Source organism: Belonocnema kinseyi, chromosome 2, assembly GCF_010883055.1.
Source record: "Belonocnema kinseyi isolate 2016_QV_RU_SX_M_011 chromosome 2, B_treatae_v1, whole genome shotgun sequence".
Lineage (NCBI taxonomy): Eukaryota > Metazoa > Arthropoda > Insecta > Hymenoptera > Cynipidae > Belonocnema > Belonocnema kinseyi.
Genome location: NC_046658.1, coordinates 118,985,606 through 119,005,381, shown reverse-complemented (window position 1 = coordinate 119,005,381; position 19,776 = coordinate 118,985,606). Strand labels below are relative to the sequence as shown.

At 30.7% G+C, this 19,776-nt stretch overlaps 3 protein-coding genes across 3 annotated transcripts in view; 2 read left to right on the top strand and 1 right to left on the bottom strand.

The window, feature by feature from the left end:
• The window catches only part of LOC117182961 (ionotropic receptor 21a), a 40,768-nt gene extending 34,643 nt beyond the window's left edge, over positions 1-6,125 (bottom strand). The window contains exons 1-4 of the mRNA XM_033376080.1: positions 5,691-6,125; positions 3,228-3,427; positions 2,861-2,980; positions 720-881 (exon numbers count right to left, since the gene is read on the bottom strand). Of these exons, the coding sequence (XP_033231971.1) occupies positions 720-881; positions 2,861-2,980; positions 3,228-3,427; positions 5,691-6,125 (917 nt within the window). The remainder of the gene's footprint in view (positions 1-719; positions 882-2,860; positions 2,981-3,227; positions 3,428-5,690) is intronic.
• Positions 6,126-15,291: 9,166 nt separating this feature from the next.
• On the top strand, positions 15,292-17,457 carry LOC117168153. Its single transcript, XM_033353579.1, has 7 exons — positions 15,292-15,526; positions 15,729-16,003; positions 16,116-16,292; positions 16,398-16,644; positions 16,715-16,783; positions 16,865-16,954; positions 17,029-17,457. Exons 1-7 carry the CDS (start codon positions 15,446-15,448, stop codon positions 17,107-17,109), a joined length of 1,020 nt encoding a protein of 339 aa, XP_033209470.1. The 5' UTR covers positions 15,292-15,445; the 3' UTR covers positions 17,110-17,457.
• Positions 17,458-18,516: 1,059 nt separating this feature from the next.
• The window catches only part of LOC117168168, a 5,513-nt gene continuing 4,253 nt past the window's right edge, over positions 18,517-19,776 (top strand). Inside the window, exon 1 of the mRNA XM_033353608.1 lies at positions 18,517-18,598. Coding sequence (XP_033209499.1) covers positions 18,520-18,598 — 79 coding nt within the window. The 5' untranslated portion in view covers positions 18,517-18,519. The remainder of the gene's footprint in view (positions 18,599-19,776) is intronic.

Below are 19,776 nucleotides of genomic sequence, written 5' to 3'. Positions count from 1 at the left end.
GATTGTTTAACCATTAACAAAGATTAGTTTTTATGACTGTTAGAATTACCCTTTTTGTTAGGGCAGGTGTACACTTAAAGTTATAAACCGCACGTGTTGGAGTCATAAGAATTCGACTCAAGAGACAAATTTATGTCTTCAAGACATAGAAACTTGCCTTCAAGACATAAATTGAAGTCTGGCTCCGTCTTAAAACTGAGACATGCTCAAGTCGACCTTTTCGACTTCAGCGGGTCTTGATTGGGGGCAATTCAAGTCGAACTAAAGTCGAAGCAATTTTATTCGGGTCGAGGTCAACACTCACATGATAACTCCCTCATAATACTATGAACCTTAAAAAATTAAAGAAAAAATGTAGTCTACTTTGAGACAATTCACTTTTTAGTTTTTTCGAAACATTTACGCAATTTTTGTCACAGTTCACCGATATATCCAAGCAGCATGAAAAAATTTGTTTGTAACAAACAAAAGATACGGGTCTCATGCTTTACCCAGGAAACCCATAATATTGCAGCCCATAAAAATTCCAATACCAGGGTCAGACTGCTCGGACCTTCTTTAAATTAAAAACTGACGGTAAGGCGTTATTTTTTAGCAGTAAATTTTCAAGCGCTGATGATTATTGGCTTAAAATAATACATAAATTAGTTGAGAAAAAAAAATTAAACCAAAGATGTCCAAATGATTTGAATAATTTTTAAGAAGATATGAAATATTACTTGGGCAAAGCGGTGGATGTCAGAGATATGAAAGATGCACAATCTTCCACGTGAGCGAATGGAGCATCAAAATGCGATAGTAGATCTGCTGTTTGATAAATTCCACCTACCGCAGCAGGGGCATCAGCTTTAGAAATGTCGTTTATTACAGCCTCAGTTTCACTGCAATGAACACTTTTTGGCATAAAGCAAATAAAAACAACCATTTTACTTCATTAAAAAATTAAGGGTTACTAAAACATTCTGCAAAAAGTTAAATGCAATTTTTAAATTCCTTTAAAACGGGTGTGAGAATACAGAGATATGATTTAAATGAAGATTCGCTGTAGTAAACAGCAGCCAAGTTAAAAAAAAACGCGAACATATTTTTTAGAAAAAACAGTAGTTATCGTATAAGTATTAGATATCTCAACCATTTTTTGCCGATTTGCATCAAAACTTTCAGAATCAATAGAATTTCGCCAAAAATAACTCCTCCGCATATATCTACATTTTTCTGCATTTGGTAAACTGCAACTTGCAGATTCAGAAAACGACAAAAATGTATAATTTTTAGTCATTAGAAAAATTTACAGCCTGTGCTATTCAACCGATTGGTATAGAAATTTTAAGATAAATCTGTTGGATGGAATTCTTCATCTGTTGTTCAGCAAAAATTTATTCATCCATTGTTTTTTAGATTTAGGATTTTTTTTAAATCTCGACTTTTTATGATTTATAGACAAGCCTGCAGCATCAAACTGAATAGTATATAAATTTGTAAATACGTTTTTTGGATGGAATTCTTTATCTTTTTTTCATAAATTTTTGAATAGGTTGATTACTTTTTTAGTTTTACCGGTTTTTATGAAGAACTATCGATTTTTAGTAATTATACACCTAAAGCCTGTACAAGTCAACCAATGGGTATGAAAATTTTAAGATGATTATATTAAATGGAATTCTTCAACCGTTTTAGAAATTCGTGATCAGTTGATTATTTTTTAAGTTTTAGTCCTTTTTATGAAGAACAATCCATTTTAAAGAAATCATACATAACGTAAACTATTGAAGCGATTGATATACAGATTTTAAGATAAGTTGTTTGGATAAAATCCTTGATTCCATTTTCACGTAATTTCCATTTGTTTATTGCTTTTCGATTTTTAATAATTTTTATGAAAAAACTCAATTTCTTAGTAATTAGCCACACCTTCGCTTACAATATTAAATTGATTGGTCCACAATTTTTGAAATAATTTCGCTGGATGGTATTCATAACCAGTCCATAGAAAATTTTGAATCGTTGAATATTTTTCGGGTTCTAGATGAGCTAGTAGAAATCCGACTGACAGATTTTTTCTAAGTTCAATTTAATTAAGGGCTTCTGAAATTTGTAACATGCTAGGCATGTCATCATAGAAAAACTATTAACAAAGGCATGATGCAGTACATATTTTTAAATCTTCTATCTTGCTCATTCTATTTTCTGCATATGAGAGACAAACAAATTTTTACCTAGATCAATAATAATATTTTAAATTATATGTGATATAAAATTACACAAATTGCATACATTACATTATGTTGAGTATAACATATTTCTATTATTTTAAAACAAATATTTAATTTAATCAGAAATTGCTATTAAAAAGAAGTGAAATCGCACCAAAAACATCTATGATGCAAAACATTCCGTCAAGCAAAAAGTTTTACGCGCAATCAACCAAGTTCATGAAATCAAAGTTCGCTAAGTAATTCAAAAAGATATCTTAATTTTTTAATTTAATAAATTAAAAAAATTACAGACACTTTGAGAATTTGTTAAAAAGATACAATTTCGCCAAGATTTCCTTTTTTCATTGTTAATAAATTCTCAAATTTTATGTAAAATTTTAGTTTAGTAAATTAAAAAATTTAGATATTATTTAGAATTACTTTTTGCATCGTACATGGTTCAAATAATTTCTTTTTAATTTTCGTTATATCTCTTAAATTTATTTATAGTCTATAGAATGGCTCCTATAAGAATACTCAAATTCGCAAACGATAAAAAGTATGGCATTTGCTTTTAAATATCTCTTTCTATTTTTGGAAAATACTCTCAGTCGGTAAAAGATTTAAAAAATGGCTTCGGAAATCACAATCTGAAGGAAATTTACCTGTACATTGACGACATAGGATGTCGAAATTCCGCAATGAAATCTAGATTATTGCCCAATAATCGTAAAACTTCAATATCGATTCCATTCCATTCTGTATTATCAGTTCCCAGAATTTTTCTGAAAGGGTATGCAGAAATAACGTTGCAATTAAATTCAAACCTAATATGCAAATTTTAACAAATAAATTTTTTTATTTCTAAACATTTTTCGTGTATGAATTACATTCTGAGAAAGTATAAAAATAAACGAGAGCAATGCAGACAGCATAAATTACACTGTAACTTTTATGGTGACAATAAACTCTGTAAACTTTCGTTTTTAAACTATGACGAAACAATGTTCATAAATGATTAACATTGATTACCTTCGCATTGTGAAGGGAGGTTTGTGTGCCGTCGAAACAAGCAAACGATGACCTTTGAATCCTTGGCTCAACTTCTCTGGAAACAAATTATTTTGCGGTCGGGTCAGGGAATTAGATTTCCAAGATGTTAACAAAATTGGTTCACTTGCGCCACTTCCATCAACATAGAGTTTATGTGTAAAGAGCAAATAAGAGTCCACCTAAAAATATCAAACAGGAAACAAAAGATTAAAAGGGCAATTGGCACATGATTCCTTAGTTTTGCCTCAAATCTAAGAATTTAAAATAAAGGTGAGATTAGGAAGCAAAATTCATTCATAAAAAATGTTGTTAAATCATGAAACTTTTAGCAAATACTACTTACATTACTGAAAAAAATTTCAACTTTTGGAAAAAAATACAGAACACTTAGCATACAATTTAAGAATAATTTTTTCAAATAATCAAACAAGCCATAAATTCTTGTAAAAGCAGAGCGTGCGGTATCTTATTTTTTATATTTAATTAGAAAAAACAGATTTTTGATCGAATTATCATATGGCGAAGTTATATGAATACTGTTCATGCATATAACATAATAATTAATAGAATATGTATTACCTTTCATTTTTTAGCTTCTAATAAGTTATTTACTCGAAATTTTGTAAAAAGATGTCGAAAACATTCAAAAGAATTCTCTAAAGTTTTTTTTAAAAAAAAGAAGATGTTCATTTTTAAGCAAAAAATTTTTTATTTTGCATGATTACAAAATTTTAGAACAAATTTCAGTATATTTAAAAGATATTCAAACGTTATTTTTTATTTTTAAGAATCAATTTTAAGAGATTTAAAAAAGATTTGAAAACTTTTCTGAAAAATTCTTAACTTTTTTTCTTAATCTGGAAAATATTGAGGTTATTTTAAACCCGAATTATTTGAAAACATATTTCGAAGTTTTGACATTTCAATAATAATTTAAGCTGAAAAGTTTGTTAAAAAAGGTAAAATATTTATATAGATTTTTTACGGCTGTGAAATAAAATTTTAGAGCTTTTCAAAAATTTTGAAAAAATGTCAGTAGGTATATTTATATAAGCCTAAAAGGAAAATAAACAAATAACCTTGAAAAATAAGTAGTTCTTCGAAATTTTTTTTTGTATTTAACATTCTTTTTTCCCTAAAATTATAATTATCATTCATCTGTTGTAGTTGAATTTGAACTTTTGTAATGTAAAGGAAAATATTTTTAGTTCAATTATCAACTATTACATTTTTCGTCAAGAATTCATCTTTTTTTCATTAAAAATACAACTATTTGGTAGAAAATTAATATTTTTGTTTCAAATTCAAAGTTTTTCTTTCACAATAACATTTACTATTCCAATCATTAAATAATACACGAGCGCGATTGATGTTGCTTGTTAATATTAAAAATAAGGAAAGACTTTTCTCTAACAAGAATTTATATGGTTTTTAATTTATATAGGAAAAAATATTTTTCAATTGTAGGGCAAGAATTGCTTAAGGTTTTTTCAAACAGAAATGATTGCTGCCAGTAAGGTAATGAATATTTCCTGAAAGTTTCATGATTTAAAAAAAAATTCTAATTATAAATTTGACCTCTTAATCTCAAATTTATCATCAAATCACTGCTTTAAAGGTCTTAACACGTAACTAAATTTCTTTTCATAACGAACAAATTTTAGGGTCATGTAGCTCCCTAATAAAGAATTTCTTGCATCGTACAATATGGTATAGTTAAAATTGTAGAAACTAAAATTGAAATGTTTAAAAATTCGAGTCATTTTTAAGAACATCGAAAGAATCTTGATCATTTTGTCGTTAAAAGATAGAAATTTTCGAGTAAAAATTTTAGAAAATCTAAAAATAGAAGAATTTCATAAGGCACCCTAGTCTAGGTGCACCGAAAATATTCCGAAAATATTTATGACACGTAAACAAAATTTATAAAAATTAAAATTAAATTTTTTTGCAATATACAATAACTGTAAACAAATTTCGGAAATTTCTCACACACAAGTTTTAAACTTCAAAATTCTGTAAATAATTCCTTGTTACAGCAAAAATAAGACTTTTGACTATGAAAAATTGTTTATAAATCAGAAAAGGAAATGCTTTTTGAAGAACAGAATCAATTACAAAGATTGTGTAGCGGCTTTTAAAGAAATTATACGATAAAAGTTGTAATTACCAATAATGATAATTGGAAGAATTTTATCTTCGAAATAACTCTAAAAAACAGACGTTTTTATTCTGCATAAGTTTTCCTTAACCTTAAGTTTCTCAAAATAAATCGTAGAATATTCCAATTTTTGAAATCTAACTTTTTCTAAATATTTAATCTCGAGTAAAAGAGAAAACATTCCAATGTAAAAAAGAAATAAATAAAAATATATGTAAAAGGTCAACAGAAAACGGGGTCCTCCCATTCCATGTCGTGAAACCAAAAGTACTTACACCTGCTCTCCGACTTAAGGTTTGAGTTACGATTAAAAGATGGGCATAAAATCTTGACAACTGGCTCTTTAGGAAGTCCCTGATAGTCCAGGATGTATCTGCAGTAATTAAAACAATCTTGCTCTTTACATCAGGTTTCATTAAGTGTTTTATAGAATCGACTTTTTCCACAAAAATAATATAATTATAGATCTTGTCTCTTAAATGTGCCCTTGACTTTTCTGAGAATGAAAAATCGAAACTCTCCTGCACAAACGATGAGGAAAAAATATCCATGAAACACTTGAATTCAATTGGCTGATGTTTTTCAAAATTCGAGTCGTAAATTACGACGATAGGATGTTCTTCGAAGTAATTCTGTTTTATGTAAAGCAATAATTTCACGAGACTGGTCGCTTTAGCCTCAAGGTTTTCCAACTCGTCACTATTTTTCGTTTGCATTAAGAATTGTGTCGAAAATGATCCCACGAATAAAACAGGCAAGATGATTGTGATTAGTTTCATGATTTCCTTTTACTGCCTAAAAGTAGACTGAAAGAAGTTCGAACGATCAATGCTCATGGATTGATTACTTTACAAAGACGGATTAAGACGACGGAGACATTTCATATTTATTGATCATTAATTTCTAATAAAGTGACTTTTAATTAAGTGGCTCACATCATATGTCCTAGTTTCACTAGCAACAAGAGAGAAAAAAATTAGTAGCTAAGTTACACATTTTTCTAATGTACCTGCTCGTACAATCGTACATCAAAATTTGGTTAAATCAAGCAATGCTTGATTGGTGGCCCAAAAACATATTTTTTTAAATTTCCTGACTTTTTCTACATTATAATTATGGTTAAAGTTTGGAATTTTAAATCGAGACCTCTTAATTATTTATTGGAGCCCACAAAGTGAGTCTGCATTTTAATTTTGTTATAAAATGTATAGCCTTGATGAATATAGAAATAATTATGTAATCCTAAAAACAAAATTTAAATCTGGAATACATATGTTGCAATAAAGTATGCATTTAGTGTCTGCATCCAATTTTATTAACTTAAGGTTTAAAAAAATAAGGCTGTAACAAAAGCATGACTCGTTTTTTGTTTCCTCGTGAAATAAATATAAATAATTATTGATTGGCACTAAGATTAATATCTCATTTCATGTGCATGTTAAGCAGCGCAATTTTATATTCATCTCGTACACGCAACATTAAAAACTGAATGTATATATGTGAATATTTTTTATTTAATATTATCATAAAAATATACCAAGGACAGCGATATAAAAATGAACATGAAATGCATAGACGAATCAATAGTTCCAATTTCAATACTTAATTAGATCACAGGATCAGGCTTAATCTAGTATCCATTAGGTGTTTCAAAGTCAATAAATCAATCATCAGTGTTTTAACCCTTAAACTGCACTATGGGTACCGAACACCCACAGACAACTTTGCGCTCTATTAAACTATACCAAATTCGAAAAAATGAAATATGTGTGGACATCTAGGGGTTAATGAAGAGTTCAGAAGTAAGTACAGTACGTTAGCTTAGTGTCCGAAGCGTCAGTATACGTTCAGTTGCTGCTCAAAGTAGAAGTTACAAAATTTTAAACGTCAGTATACCATCTGAAATAACACACATATACATATATATTAAAAAAAATTTTTTTTTTGCATAATTTCATAGTTTCTTGCTTTTATAGATGGCCTGCAATTTACGACAGCGAATGCGGCCGAAGTGCAATGAGCACCCTTTAGGCCTTTGAACCGAATGTAGGGCATTTGAATACATTAAAAATATTAAAAAACTGTTAACCATGTCACTTTTATATATTACATTCTCATCAGAGAAGGTATTAGATTTATGTAAAATTTTACCCCCCCCCCCCTTCCAGTTTTTATCATATGTCCACTTTTGAAGACCCTATGAATTTGAAAAACAGGTTTTTACGAATCTGTCTGTCTGTATGTATGTATGTATGTATGTATGTCTGTCTGTATGTATGAATGTGTGCGTCATAACTTTCAAAAAAAGTAATCTTTTAGATTGTCCTATAGTACACTCGTTTAGTGTCCTACACTAAAGGTCAAGTTCATTAGCCAGCCATTTTTGATAAAAATTCAAAAGGTGGGCATATTTTGAATATTTTTTAGGCCACTTTTTTTAAATTAAAAAATTCTCTGTACGGTTATTCATTGTATTTAAAAAGTCGAACAATTTATCCGTATGACTTTTTTCATACGATCAAAAATTACTGGAGTTGTAACATTTACAAAATTCCAAAAAACACATGGAAATGAACATTTTAAGCCAAATAACGCACGATATGAAAAAAAGTCAAGGCAACAAAATCTTGCTTTTTAAATGCCTTACAATATTACCATAACATTTTTTTGAATTTTCTTGAAAAATCAAAAATTCAAATTTCGACAGAATACAAAATAATGAAAAATCCATCAATTACATTTTTCGGCCAAACTGTACAAAATACATAAAAGCTGACAGAAGAAAAATTATGCATTTTAAAAAGATCTACTAATTTGTTGTTAACCACTTTTTGATAGGATGCGTTTTGTTGGCTTTAAGCATGAAAAAAATCATTAAGAGTAAAAAAAATTATTATTCATGACAAATTAATTAATTTTTACATTCTCATCAGAGAAGGTATTAGATTTGTGTAAAAATTGACCCCCTCCCATAGTTTTAGTCAAATGTCCACGTTTCGAGACCCCCTGAATCCGAAAAAAAGGTTTTTACGAATGTGTCTACCTGTCGATCTGTCTGTATGTATGTATGCCTGTCTAACTGTGAGCACGATAACTTTGGCAAAAATCATTCTATTAGATTGGCCTCTGGTACATCCTTTGAGTGTCCTAAACTAAAGGTCAAGTTTGTTAGCCAGACATTTTGATTATAAAATTCAAAAAGTGAGTGCATTTTGAATATTTTTGAGACCACTTTTTTCAGAATTAAAAATTTTTCTGTACGGATATTCATAGATGTTTATAGGATGTTTATAGTATTTAAAAAGTAGAACAATTTATCCTGATAACTTTTTAGATACATTTATATATAAATAAATTTATTTAAACATAAAAAATGTGTTGGTTCATTTAGTCATGAAATTGAGTTATCATTTGCCAAAATATATACCCTTTTTAAAACAATCAATATTGAAAAAATACAAAAAAACTCATTTTTACGTTTTTTTATAAATACGATTTTTTTAAACTTTAAATTAAATATATCATTAAAAAACCAATTGCATTTTAAAGAAGATGGAGTAATTTTGATCTGATAATTTTTTTGTAAGGAATTCTTTGTAAGGAAGTTTAAGGGTTGAACTTCAAACATTTATCTCCATTTATTTAATTGTCGCCATTTCTAGATTTTAGTTGATTTAAAATAAAAGTTTATTCACTACTGAACAAAATCTTTTTACTTTGAGTAAATATATCAATTGATTAATTGCAAGATGCACAGCATTTCTTAGATGGTTTCTTCACAAGGTAACTATTTTTCTCGTGTTCCTATAAAATTATCGAAATATGATATATGAATTTGAATTATTTTTACAAATCTGTTCATTTAAGACCTTAAAACTCTTAATTCAAAAGATTAAAATCATGGATGAAACAGTTGTTCTGGAATTTAAAAGAATTATTAGTTAACTTTCAAGGTTGTCGAAAACTCAAATTTTACTAAGTGCATGAATCTTATTTTTCTTTTTTATTCCCCAATCCATATCAACTCTGTAATCGATATTACTTTCCTAACAATCATAGAGTAGGAATTATACAATCCCACCAAAATCATCTGCGATCCAATAATTTTGTTAAGTACAACTATGTGAATTTGTGAAGTCAAAATTGGCCAAGTAATTTGGGAACCATAAATCTCGCATATCCGTCAATTTTTTACAAAAATCATTTTGCTTACAACATTCAATTCGAGATTCAATCCCGCTATAAGTTTTATAAGCACCCCAAAACGTTAGATCAGCATGAAGTGGATTGTGACGCATCCAATATTTGGCTGAGAAAAGGTGTTCTGTATCCATAAACGGAAGGATTCGTCATTGCGATGCAGGAAAGGGTTGTCAGTGCCAGAAATTATCGCAAACCCGTGTTAAATCAAGACGTATTTGAACGGCGCCAATTATGTGGAGATACCAACAAATCCATCCAGCACATTATTGATGGCTATAGCGTAATGGCTCAGAGAGAATATACGCACACACATAATGATGTGGAGGGCATCATACATGAACATCTTGTCCTAAAACTAGGACTCTTAACAGAATAGATGCCTTTCTATAGATGCATTCCAATGCCCGTTCTAGAAAACGAAGATTACATCTTATATTGGGATGTTATTATCCAAACGGATCATTACATCCGAGCTATTGGATTTGCCATCGTGATGCGAGAAAGAAGGATGGAAGAGTCTAGATTATCGACATTACTTGTCTACTTAACCAAAATTTGCAATTAACCAATACAACCGAAATCCATAATTATAGCGAGTTTTTTCACAATCTTAAAAATTTATCAATATTTTAATAATATTGATTATGACCAAGTAGAAAAACAAAATTAACATCTTAAACTAATAGCGAGTTAAGGCATAACGTAAAGACCATATGGAGGAATGTGAAATATGCATCTATTCATTCTATTGTAATTTTTGCTACAGGCAATGTGCAGATGGTAGCCCTCAGAAAGCATCCAGGGGTGACTGTTGTCAGTTGACTTAGTCCATTGCTATGATGCAAACTGGGTTCATAAGAGTAAAAGTTTGAAAATAATAGTGTAAGAGAGGACTTGCAGGTTGCAGAGAACTTGTTAATATAGACAGGTGTATTACTCAGGATTCTATCAAGATCTTATGCAAGATCTTATGCTTTTGTGGCGGACAAGATCTGTCATAACATCTGACGAAAGACAAGTGACTACCAGGTATGTCACATATCTCTATCTATTATGCTCCTTAAACTCATTGCCTTTTCAAAAGAGGACCTTAAAATTCTTGTGACGGCGGAAAATAGGTACTCTAAAGCAATTGGCATGAGCTTTGGAATGAGCAAGTATGCCTGCGTCAGTCTATACAAAGGAAGATAGAAAATACATCATCGCGTGAAGATCAGGATCTTCAACTCATATACTGTTAGAAATTTCTGTAGGAATTTTCAGAGACGCGTCAGTAACTCTTTATGCAGAAAGCGTTTCTAAATTTTCCGAATATGTAACAGAAATTTCAGCAACGGTAACTGCATGAGACTCCAGTCACATGTATCACAAAATTATGTTGCAGTTTAGAAATTTTTAGTTACTTTAATTGAAAATTCCTAGAAAATGTAACTGAAATAAGACTAACCACTTCTTATGTATCTATGTTATATGTACACTCATTATAATAAATATATAATCAAAGCCCATATTTTATGATAAGAATTTTTTTGACATTTAATATATTGAGTTTATTATATAACATAGTTATTTATATATACACTTCGTTCGTATATTGTCTCACTTACATTTTTATTTTTAAGACAACTGTATACTGCAAATTTATATTAATGTTAATGAACCTAACAATAAATTTTAAAAAATTAAAAATTAGAATTAATTTAAGATTACAACAAGAAGTGAATCTTCCACGAAAATTATACTCTAATTTTTAACTCAAAAATACGATGTTTGAACGAAAAAGTTAAAATTTTAATAAAAAAAGGCAACTTAAAAAAAATGGTTTATTTTTTATAGAAACAGTTGCATTTTTATCCAAGAAAGGTGTCATATCTACTAAAATAAATGGATTCTTAAATCAAAGACAAATAATAAAAAAATAGTTGAATTTTTATCCAAAAAAGATTTCAGTTTCACTTTTCGGCATAAAAATATTAGTTTCAACTGAGAAAAAAATTGTCTATGTGGAAAGTTGCATTTTCTACCCAAAACTATGAATTTTCAATAAAACAATTGAATTTTTAACAAAGAAGAAAAATACTTTAATACAAAAATCTTGAATTTTAAATCAAACCGTTGAATTTTTTGAAGAAAGATACAATTTCTAGTAAAATAGATGACTTTTTCAAATGGATAGAGAAATTTTCCAAAAAAAGTTGAATTTTCAACCAAACAAGATTTTGTTTGACGTTTTAGCATTGAAATATCATATTTAGAAATAAGTTAATTTTCTATAATACTAGTTGAATTTTTAACACAAAAATTCAATTTTCTACCAGAATGGATGTCTTTTCAACAAAATTAATGAATTCTTCTTGCAAGGAATAACATTTATAACTAAAAAGGTAATATTGTGGAGAAAGACACTGCAAATAAATAAATGTAAATACAAGGCAAACAAATCTCTAATAAGAATATTATAAAATGCGTTTACCGCAAAACTTTATTTTTAATTTTCTCTAATTTCCCACTGACCAATTTTTCATTTTTCCTGGCCATATTAATATTCAAAGATCAAAATCGTCAAAATTGTTGTTAACCAAGTTCGTTTTTACGCACCAGGTTTGTTCAGAGTGTGATGTTCGGACAAATTTTGTGCAAGGATAAAATGCCCCCCTTACTCAGAAAATCATAATAAATCTTTCCGAAACGCCGATTACCACCAATACTGAACCTTCATGCTTCGTCTGCTAAACGCACACGTTCGAGAGGCGGGGAGTGCGCATGCAACTGCGCATTTCTTCACGTGATGATAAGTTATATTTCTGATACCATTTAGGAATTTTAGGAAAATATATGTAATTTTCATAAACCGCTTCTGAAGTTGAATACAAATTTGGTAAATTTATTATAAAAGTTACTGAATTTCATTTTCAGCAACCTAATTTCGTAAATTTCAGTTATTTGAGTATCTTAAATGTGTCGGAATTTTCCGAAAATTTCTAACAGTGTAATTGGAAATACCATTCATCGTCTGGGTAATGAAGAAACATATGCATATGTGACTGTCCGCGAAGAAAGGGACCTCACGCGACAAAGCTGAATTTTACAGTACGGGCGATCGTAGGCGATTCCGCAAGCAGGCATTTGAGTAGTGGGGGAGGCTTCAACGAAAAGCGCCACCACCACTTACCACTCCATCTTCAGGTGCTCATATCCGTGAGCCAGTGGAGCTCACAGACACAGCTCAGAACAGGTGTAGTGGTAAGTAGAGTGGCTGGTTTTCGTAAGCCTCTCGTTCGGTCTTCGACTACGTTTATCATGCCTATGTTTGCAGCTTAATAACAAAAAAAGGTAGTCAACTTAAAAAATTTCTTGTTTTTTGCAAATGAAAGAGCAACTGAACAACTGTCGATTGGTGTAAAAACCTAAAAATCGATTTTTGGCGCGTAAGGTCCCTTTTTCGCGGATGATCACACATCTTGGAATATCACAAGCGGAAACCCAAAATGTGCGTTTATTAAAAACGGCCCTTGAAAAAGATATCGTCAAATTTTCAGAAAAATTTGGGCTTCCGAATTATGTGGAAAGAATAAGATTAAAGCGATTAATATTCTGACCGTACTATACTGCTCTAAGCGTTTCGTACAGTGAAATGTAACGTCGATGAGTTGATGGAACTTGACCGAAGAACACGAAAGGTGATGACAATCCATCGTACAGGAAGCAGAACATTTGCTTCTACTAGGGGAACATGCTGACAAGCCTCATCATGGTAAATCTATGGCATTATAAGTAGGGAAGAGCTATCAATGGGTCTATTAAAAATATTTCTCAAGTCTGCTGGATTGAGATCGTAGACGGACGAATTTTTTTACCTGTCAAGATCGCGTTATAGACACCTGAGTATACCGTGAGCGCATAATGAATGTACCTGTAGGCGATGGCAACTTCTGAGCATGCAAACAAGAGCCAAAAACACTTGAACCTATTCTCAATGTATGCTCGAAGTATGCACGCTACGGGTACACAATGCAGCTCTTAAAGACTCCAAAGGAAACTGCAGTCCGTCGTGGGAAATAATCAGCGTAAGATTTCCTGCGATTTCTCATTTTCCACCACTCAACGTATCAGTACTACATAGCTTGATATCGTCATCCAAGATCTCAAGTCCAAGATTATTTGCGTGATTGAATTCTCGGCACCAGCTGATGGTAATATCACGGCAAAGGAGGAAGAAAAACGGGCGAAATATCAAGCTTTTCTTTCCGAGCTGAGCAGTCTGTACCAAGATTACAAAGTCCATCTCATGGTTCTCATAATCGGCTGCCTTCGAGGTATGAAAGCTTCATTTCTTAGCCAATAAAAAAAATCCCGGCTTGCCACATTCTCAATCCATCGCGAGCCAGATGCAAAAGGCTGTTCTTCTGGGAATTCTTCATCTGGTCCGTCAACACTGTTCCTCTTAATATTGCACAAAGATTGGTAGCTCTAAAAAAGTATCCAGAGGTGAAAGCTTTAACTTCAACTGTGCCGTCTGCCGCGTAAGGTAATCCGCAGCTAAAGACCACACTCTAAGTAACAGTGTTGTTCCTTAGAACAACTCCTGTGAGGGAGCAGGAGTGGGCGACGTACACGCTCCGGTTGTCTCGGGATTGGTTGCTTTAAGGAACCATGATCATAACTTCTGGAACCTACAACTTATCTCATAATAATAAGCCTCGGTGGCTCAGTTAGTTGGCCGCTCGGACTTTACGTTAGAGGTCCGCGGTTCGATCCCTAACTAGGTACCTCTGGAAATTTTTCTGTGTACCTTTACTGAGGCTCTGGTGGTTCGGAACGCACCTTAAGCTGTAGCCCCCCCCCCCTTCCATCGTGCACTTGGCTAAAATACAGTTCGTCAATGATGGGGTAAAAACCAGGCTTTCCCAACATATGAAAGGCGCGCACTGCTCTTATTAGATCACTTGATCACATTAAGAATGCGTCCGTGACTGATGATACATACAGGGAAAACCCCGTGCAAACGATTAAAAAAACTCCAAATGTAAACAAAAATGCCTTCGAAAGGTTGGGCAGTAACCGCCTTAAGCCTGAGACATCATACAAAATGTATAATAAGTTTTCAAGACCATCAATAATTAGTTGGGATCAATCGGTTTTCTGTACATTTCATCAAACTTCTATCGTTTTTTACCAATAAATGAGAAGATCCAATATCAGTAGATATTAATGTAATTTCGTTGAAATTTACAAAACAGCAATTGATTAACTAAAAGTCATGTTTTCCAGAGTTAAACAAACGTCCTGTAAATTGTATTGGTGATGTTTTCTGCGTATTGTCAGGAAAATATTGATTCTATAATATTGCGCATTGCAATGCGATTAGTATTATTTGAATGTAACAGCTCGAAACCACGCACTGAAGATAACCTCCTCTTTAGCAGTATTCATAATGTCAGGTAATGATATAATGCAAAGATAAAATATTTATAACATAGATATATAGACATTCTAATGCTGTTACAATACATTCTGATGTCATAATGCAATGAGAATCAAGAGTAGAAGTATCGTAATATAATTTTGTAATAATAAGTTTAAATAATAGATCAAAAATTGATTTTAAAAAGCATCGAATATGAAGTGGCGTCCTAAAAACATTAGGGAATCAATGTATCCAGTTTTAGTACTCAACTGGCTGCTAGGATTGGGACTAGTTGATTATCCAGTTGGAAATTCAAGGAATAGATTATTTCTCATTATTAACCTCTTAATTGTATCTTCTTTCTGGTTGGCTCAGTTTTATTTCGCAAATATACCATGCGTTCTAAAGCAACAACAAAATCTAGCCATGAACTTGTACAAAATGATGAGATACTGGAATATATGTATTGCTTGTTTTTCGATAATTATTGGTTGGCATTATCGAAAGGTAGGTTTTTGGGCAATCAAGACATGGCTTGAACCTTATACAATAATTATATCTTAATTTTAATTATATGCGTTCTTTAGCCAGCAAAAAATAGATCTCTTTTAAAAATATCCCTAAAACAGTAGTCATATATGACAGATTATTTAGTAATTCACCATCACCTAGTTTTAAATTTAAAGATTGAAAATAATTATTTTTTAAGAGAATGCAGCTATTTACTCAAAACCTAGAAAGGATGGACGAGGTCTTTGAATTTTTGGGACTAAAGAAAAATTATTACAAAAGTTTTCAAGACATTATGTGCATAGTATCAGTATTTATTATAATGGTACTTTTATCATTTATCCAAACTATGTATTTAAGAATACATTTGGAAAACGAACCAAAATTTTTACAATTCATCCTCTGCAATTTTATTCAATTTTGGCCACCTTTGACATGCATTTTTGTGGACATTACTTTCGGCATTGCTCTTCAGTACGTACTGTTGACACTTTTACAATTAATCTTGTAATAATATACAAGTACGTAAATGAAATAGAAGAAATAAAAAAATGTAACGATAATTTATTATTAATAATAAATTCAGGTGTATTGAAAGAAGATTCAAAAATAATAACCAACTTTTACGTGAAGGCTTTTGTGAATATCCATTACCGTCTTTTTTTAACAAGAGTGAAATTTATCATATGAAGGATTTCCAATTCACGGCGAAACTTAATTCCACAAATTTCGAAAAAAGTAAAAATGTCATGGAGCTCCTAAAGTGAGTAATCAATTATATGATCATAAAAGCTTTTCAACTAATATTAGTAATAAGAATAAGATTAATTTATTCCTAAAAATTAATGGATGTCTCACACATTTTCAGACAAATTCATTTAGAACTTTGCAAACTAGCACGTGAAATAAACCAAATTTTTGGAGTACATCTCACTTTGCATATGACTATAGTTTTCATGGTTACAACAGTATATTTTTTCAATCTTATAACAATCTATCTTGATCCTCCTTTCAAAGTAAAACACATAATGATTTTCAACTTACTGGGATATGTCGCACTTTATTTATTAAAGTTTCTGTTTAATAACATCGTTTGCTCATTGACCAGCAATCAGGTGTGTTTCCATAATGTATTATTAAATTAAATACTCAAAGGCAGTTAAATCAAATATGTTTGACCTTTAGACAAATAATACTAGAGAGATTCTTTTGGATATGAAGCTATTAAGAAAAAACCACCCCATTATACGAGAGGTGAGCGCAATTTTGAATTTATCTATCCTCGAAAGATTTGATAATAATAATGATCTATTAACATATATCATAACAATTTAGATAGATCTATTTTATCAGCAAATAAATTTACGGCCTTTAACATTTACAATATGTGGATTTAATACTTTAGGAGTCAACTTCATATTCAGAGTAGGTATTTACAATTTTTTGGTATTTTTTATCAATGTAAGTGAAATTAACAAAATGATCATTTATTTATTTAGTTTTTAGGGACCGTTGTTACCTATCTTCTCATTCTAATACAAATAAATCAAGAACGTACAGGTAAACCTGCATACAGCTGAGCTATGGTGTTCTCAACAAGAGCAATCTTTCACAATTTTATAGAGTGAAATCTTATAGAGTGTATGTATATTATAATATATAATCTTTTAAATAAGGTACGAATATCTTGTTGAGAGTATACTTAGGAAAATTAATAACTGGCCCTTAAAAATGTTTTTTTTTAAAGGTACGATTTTTTTATAATAACGACATTCAAACCTTTGGTTTTTATTTATAAAGTCGAAAAATCGAGAATATTGTACTTTGAAAAAGTAGACTTTCGTGAAACGTGAGCATTTGATTTATTGGGTAATTGCATTTCAAGATATACACACGGATCAAAATTAGAGTGTAGTAGAGAATCTTTTGTTGAAATCACGAAAACTGATTTGATGTGAAGACATCATGAAAGCAATGACATCTCGTTATCAACAAAATTGGAAAACTGACATTCTGGAGGTGTGCGAAATTGATGTTTTATCAAAACTGTTTTTTGTGTTCCTTGAGCAATCTGAAATGATACCCATTTCTTCAGGTAGAAATTTGTTCAAATAAAAATACAATTCGTTATTTTAGTTATGTGTTCTCAATGAGATAAGTTATCTGCTGGTATCGATAGACAGCTTTTTTTTTCGTGTAGGTGACAAAAAACTGTATTTTAAGTGCACTGAACTTTAAAGATTGATTGATTGATGGCAATCTATTATAAATAATATTTATTTTTCATGTTGAAGTTAGATAAGTATTGTTTTGATTACTGCGCTTCACAGTGTGATGGATAATATTTGACTTACTCGGTGAGGAAGAAAGTAATATGAAAGTAATATGGAAATAATATATATCCCGTATTTTTTATTTAAACAACTCGTTCGCTAAGTAATACTGATCAAACCCAGGTCGCTAATTAATCTCTCTTGCGATCACCCCAAGTGAAGTGCCTCACAAAGTCATCATGTAAAGCCCTATTTTTATCCAAGGTCTTTTACTTCAAGCTTCATTCATTCCACGACACAAAAAATGTATAGTATATTCAATAATATTTTAGATAATTGAAAAGTTTCAATTGAGACACGGAATTGTATTGTGAAATTTTCCGTAAAACTAACCGGTCAAATATAGCGCATGCATTACTGAATTTTCCTTAACGTTAGCCGGTAGACAGTTTGCTTCATTTAATCGTGCTGGAGTATTTATAAAGCACCAATGTTTCGCAATTCTTTTAATTAATTTCTGCAAATAATTAAAAATTAGTTAGATCAGATCTTTGCTGATTTTTCCAAGGACATCGTTATTAATAGACCCAAGTATCATGACTTTAAAGAAAATTTTTTAATTGGAATTCGGGTCTATAATATTTATTTTTGTTCTGCAATTGATTTTCAATAAACGTATATATGTTTTTAATTTAAAAAATATGAATTACATTGTTTATGTTCCGTCCTGGACGGATTCACCGGAGTCTTCGAGGCTTTGGCAAATTAACACCGCTTCCATTAACCAGTTATGCAGGTAAGGGTATGTCCATATATATAATTTAATTAAATGATTTGTAGGCTCACGATAATTAATTATTCCGATTCATTCGTTGAAAGATTAACAGATATACGAAAAAGCAACTTTTTTCAATTTCTTTCAAAAAAAAAAATAACTAGGATGTTAGCGTAAATTTGAGGTGTGAAAAGGCTACACCGATCCGTAATAATAAGCTATTAAATTTCAGGCTAAAGCCTGTTTGTTTAAAAGTATAAGAAATATGCACAATTGATTTCCTCGGCAATCGTTATTTGAAAAAATATATTTCAACTTTATCTGCCGTTCAAAAATTACGTCACCCTATTTTGAACACATTTTCCACCCCTCGCCTGCTTCCTGGCAGATAATCACAGAAAGTTTAAACTCTCCAGGGTGGCGTCACAAATACAAACAACCCACCCCACCACCATTTAGGTTAAAAAATTTTCTTGTATTTAATTTGAATAACGTCTAAAAGAAAGCATAAAACGTAAATACATAATATTTAAATACTTCACTTGTAAAGTAAAATCAATAATTCTCATTTTTTCAAAGATCTCAAACAATTTGTACACAAATTTATATCTTCCATGTGTAATGTCACATTCTTACAGCCTTTCTAGATTTTAAAATATAAATGTAATAGGTGAAATGTTCTCAATTTAATGGATTTTGTCATATTTAGACGCCTGAATAAAGTTAAAATTCGTTCTAATCATCAATTTCCTATTTTGAATAAAAAAATGGGAGCTGGAACGTTTTCGTTCTGATCTCATGAAATATAGATAATTCCATACAATGTTTTTATAAAATCAATTATTTATCCGTTTCTTGAATATTTAATAGTAATGATTAATTCAGACTGTTTTCAATCTTTAGATATTGACCAGTTTTATCAAAAAATAACTCTACGACTTTCAACATTCACAATATGTGGATTTCGTACTTTGGGAACTAACTTCATCCTCAGAGGAAGTACTTACAATTATTCATTTTTTATTAATATAATTGTATTAAATAAAATAATGGATATACTAATTACACCAGCATTTAGCCAAAATTTTAGAGAGTTTCTATACGAGGGTAGTTCAATAAGTCCTTAGAATGACCAACATATGGCGCGCGAATCGCTCCAAATCATCTGTTTTCAGTCAGCACCACTCCCGACTAGATAT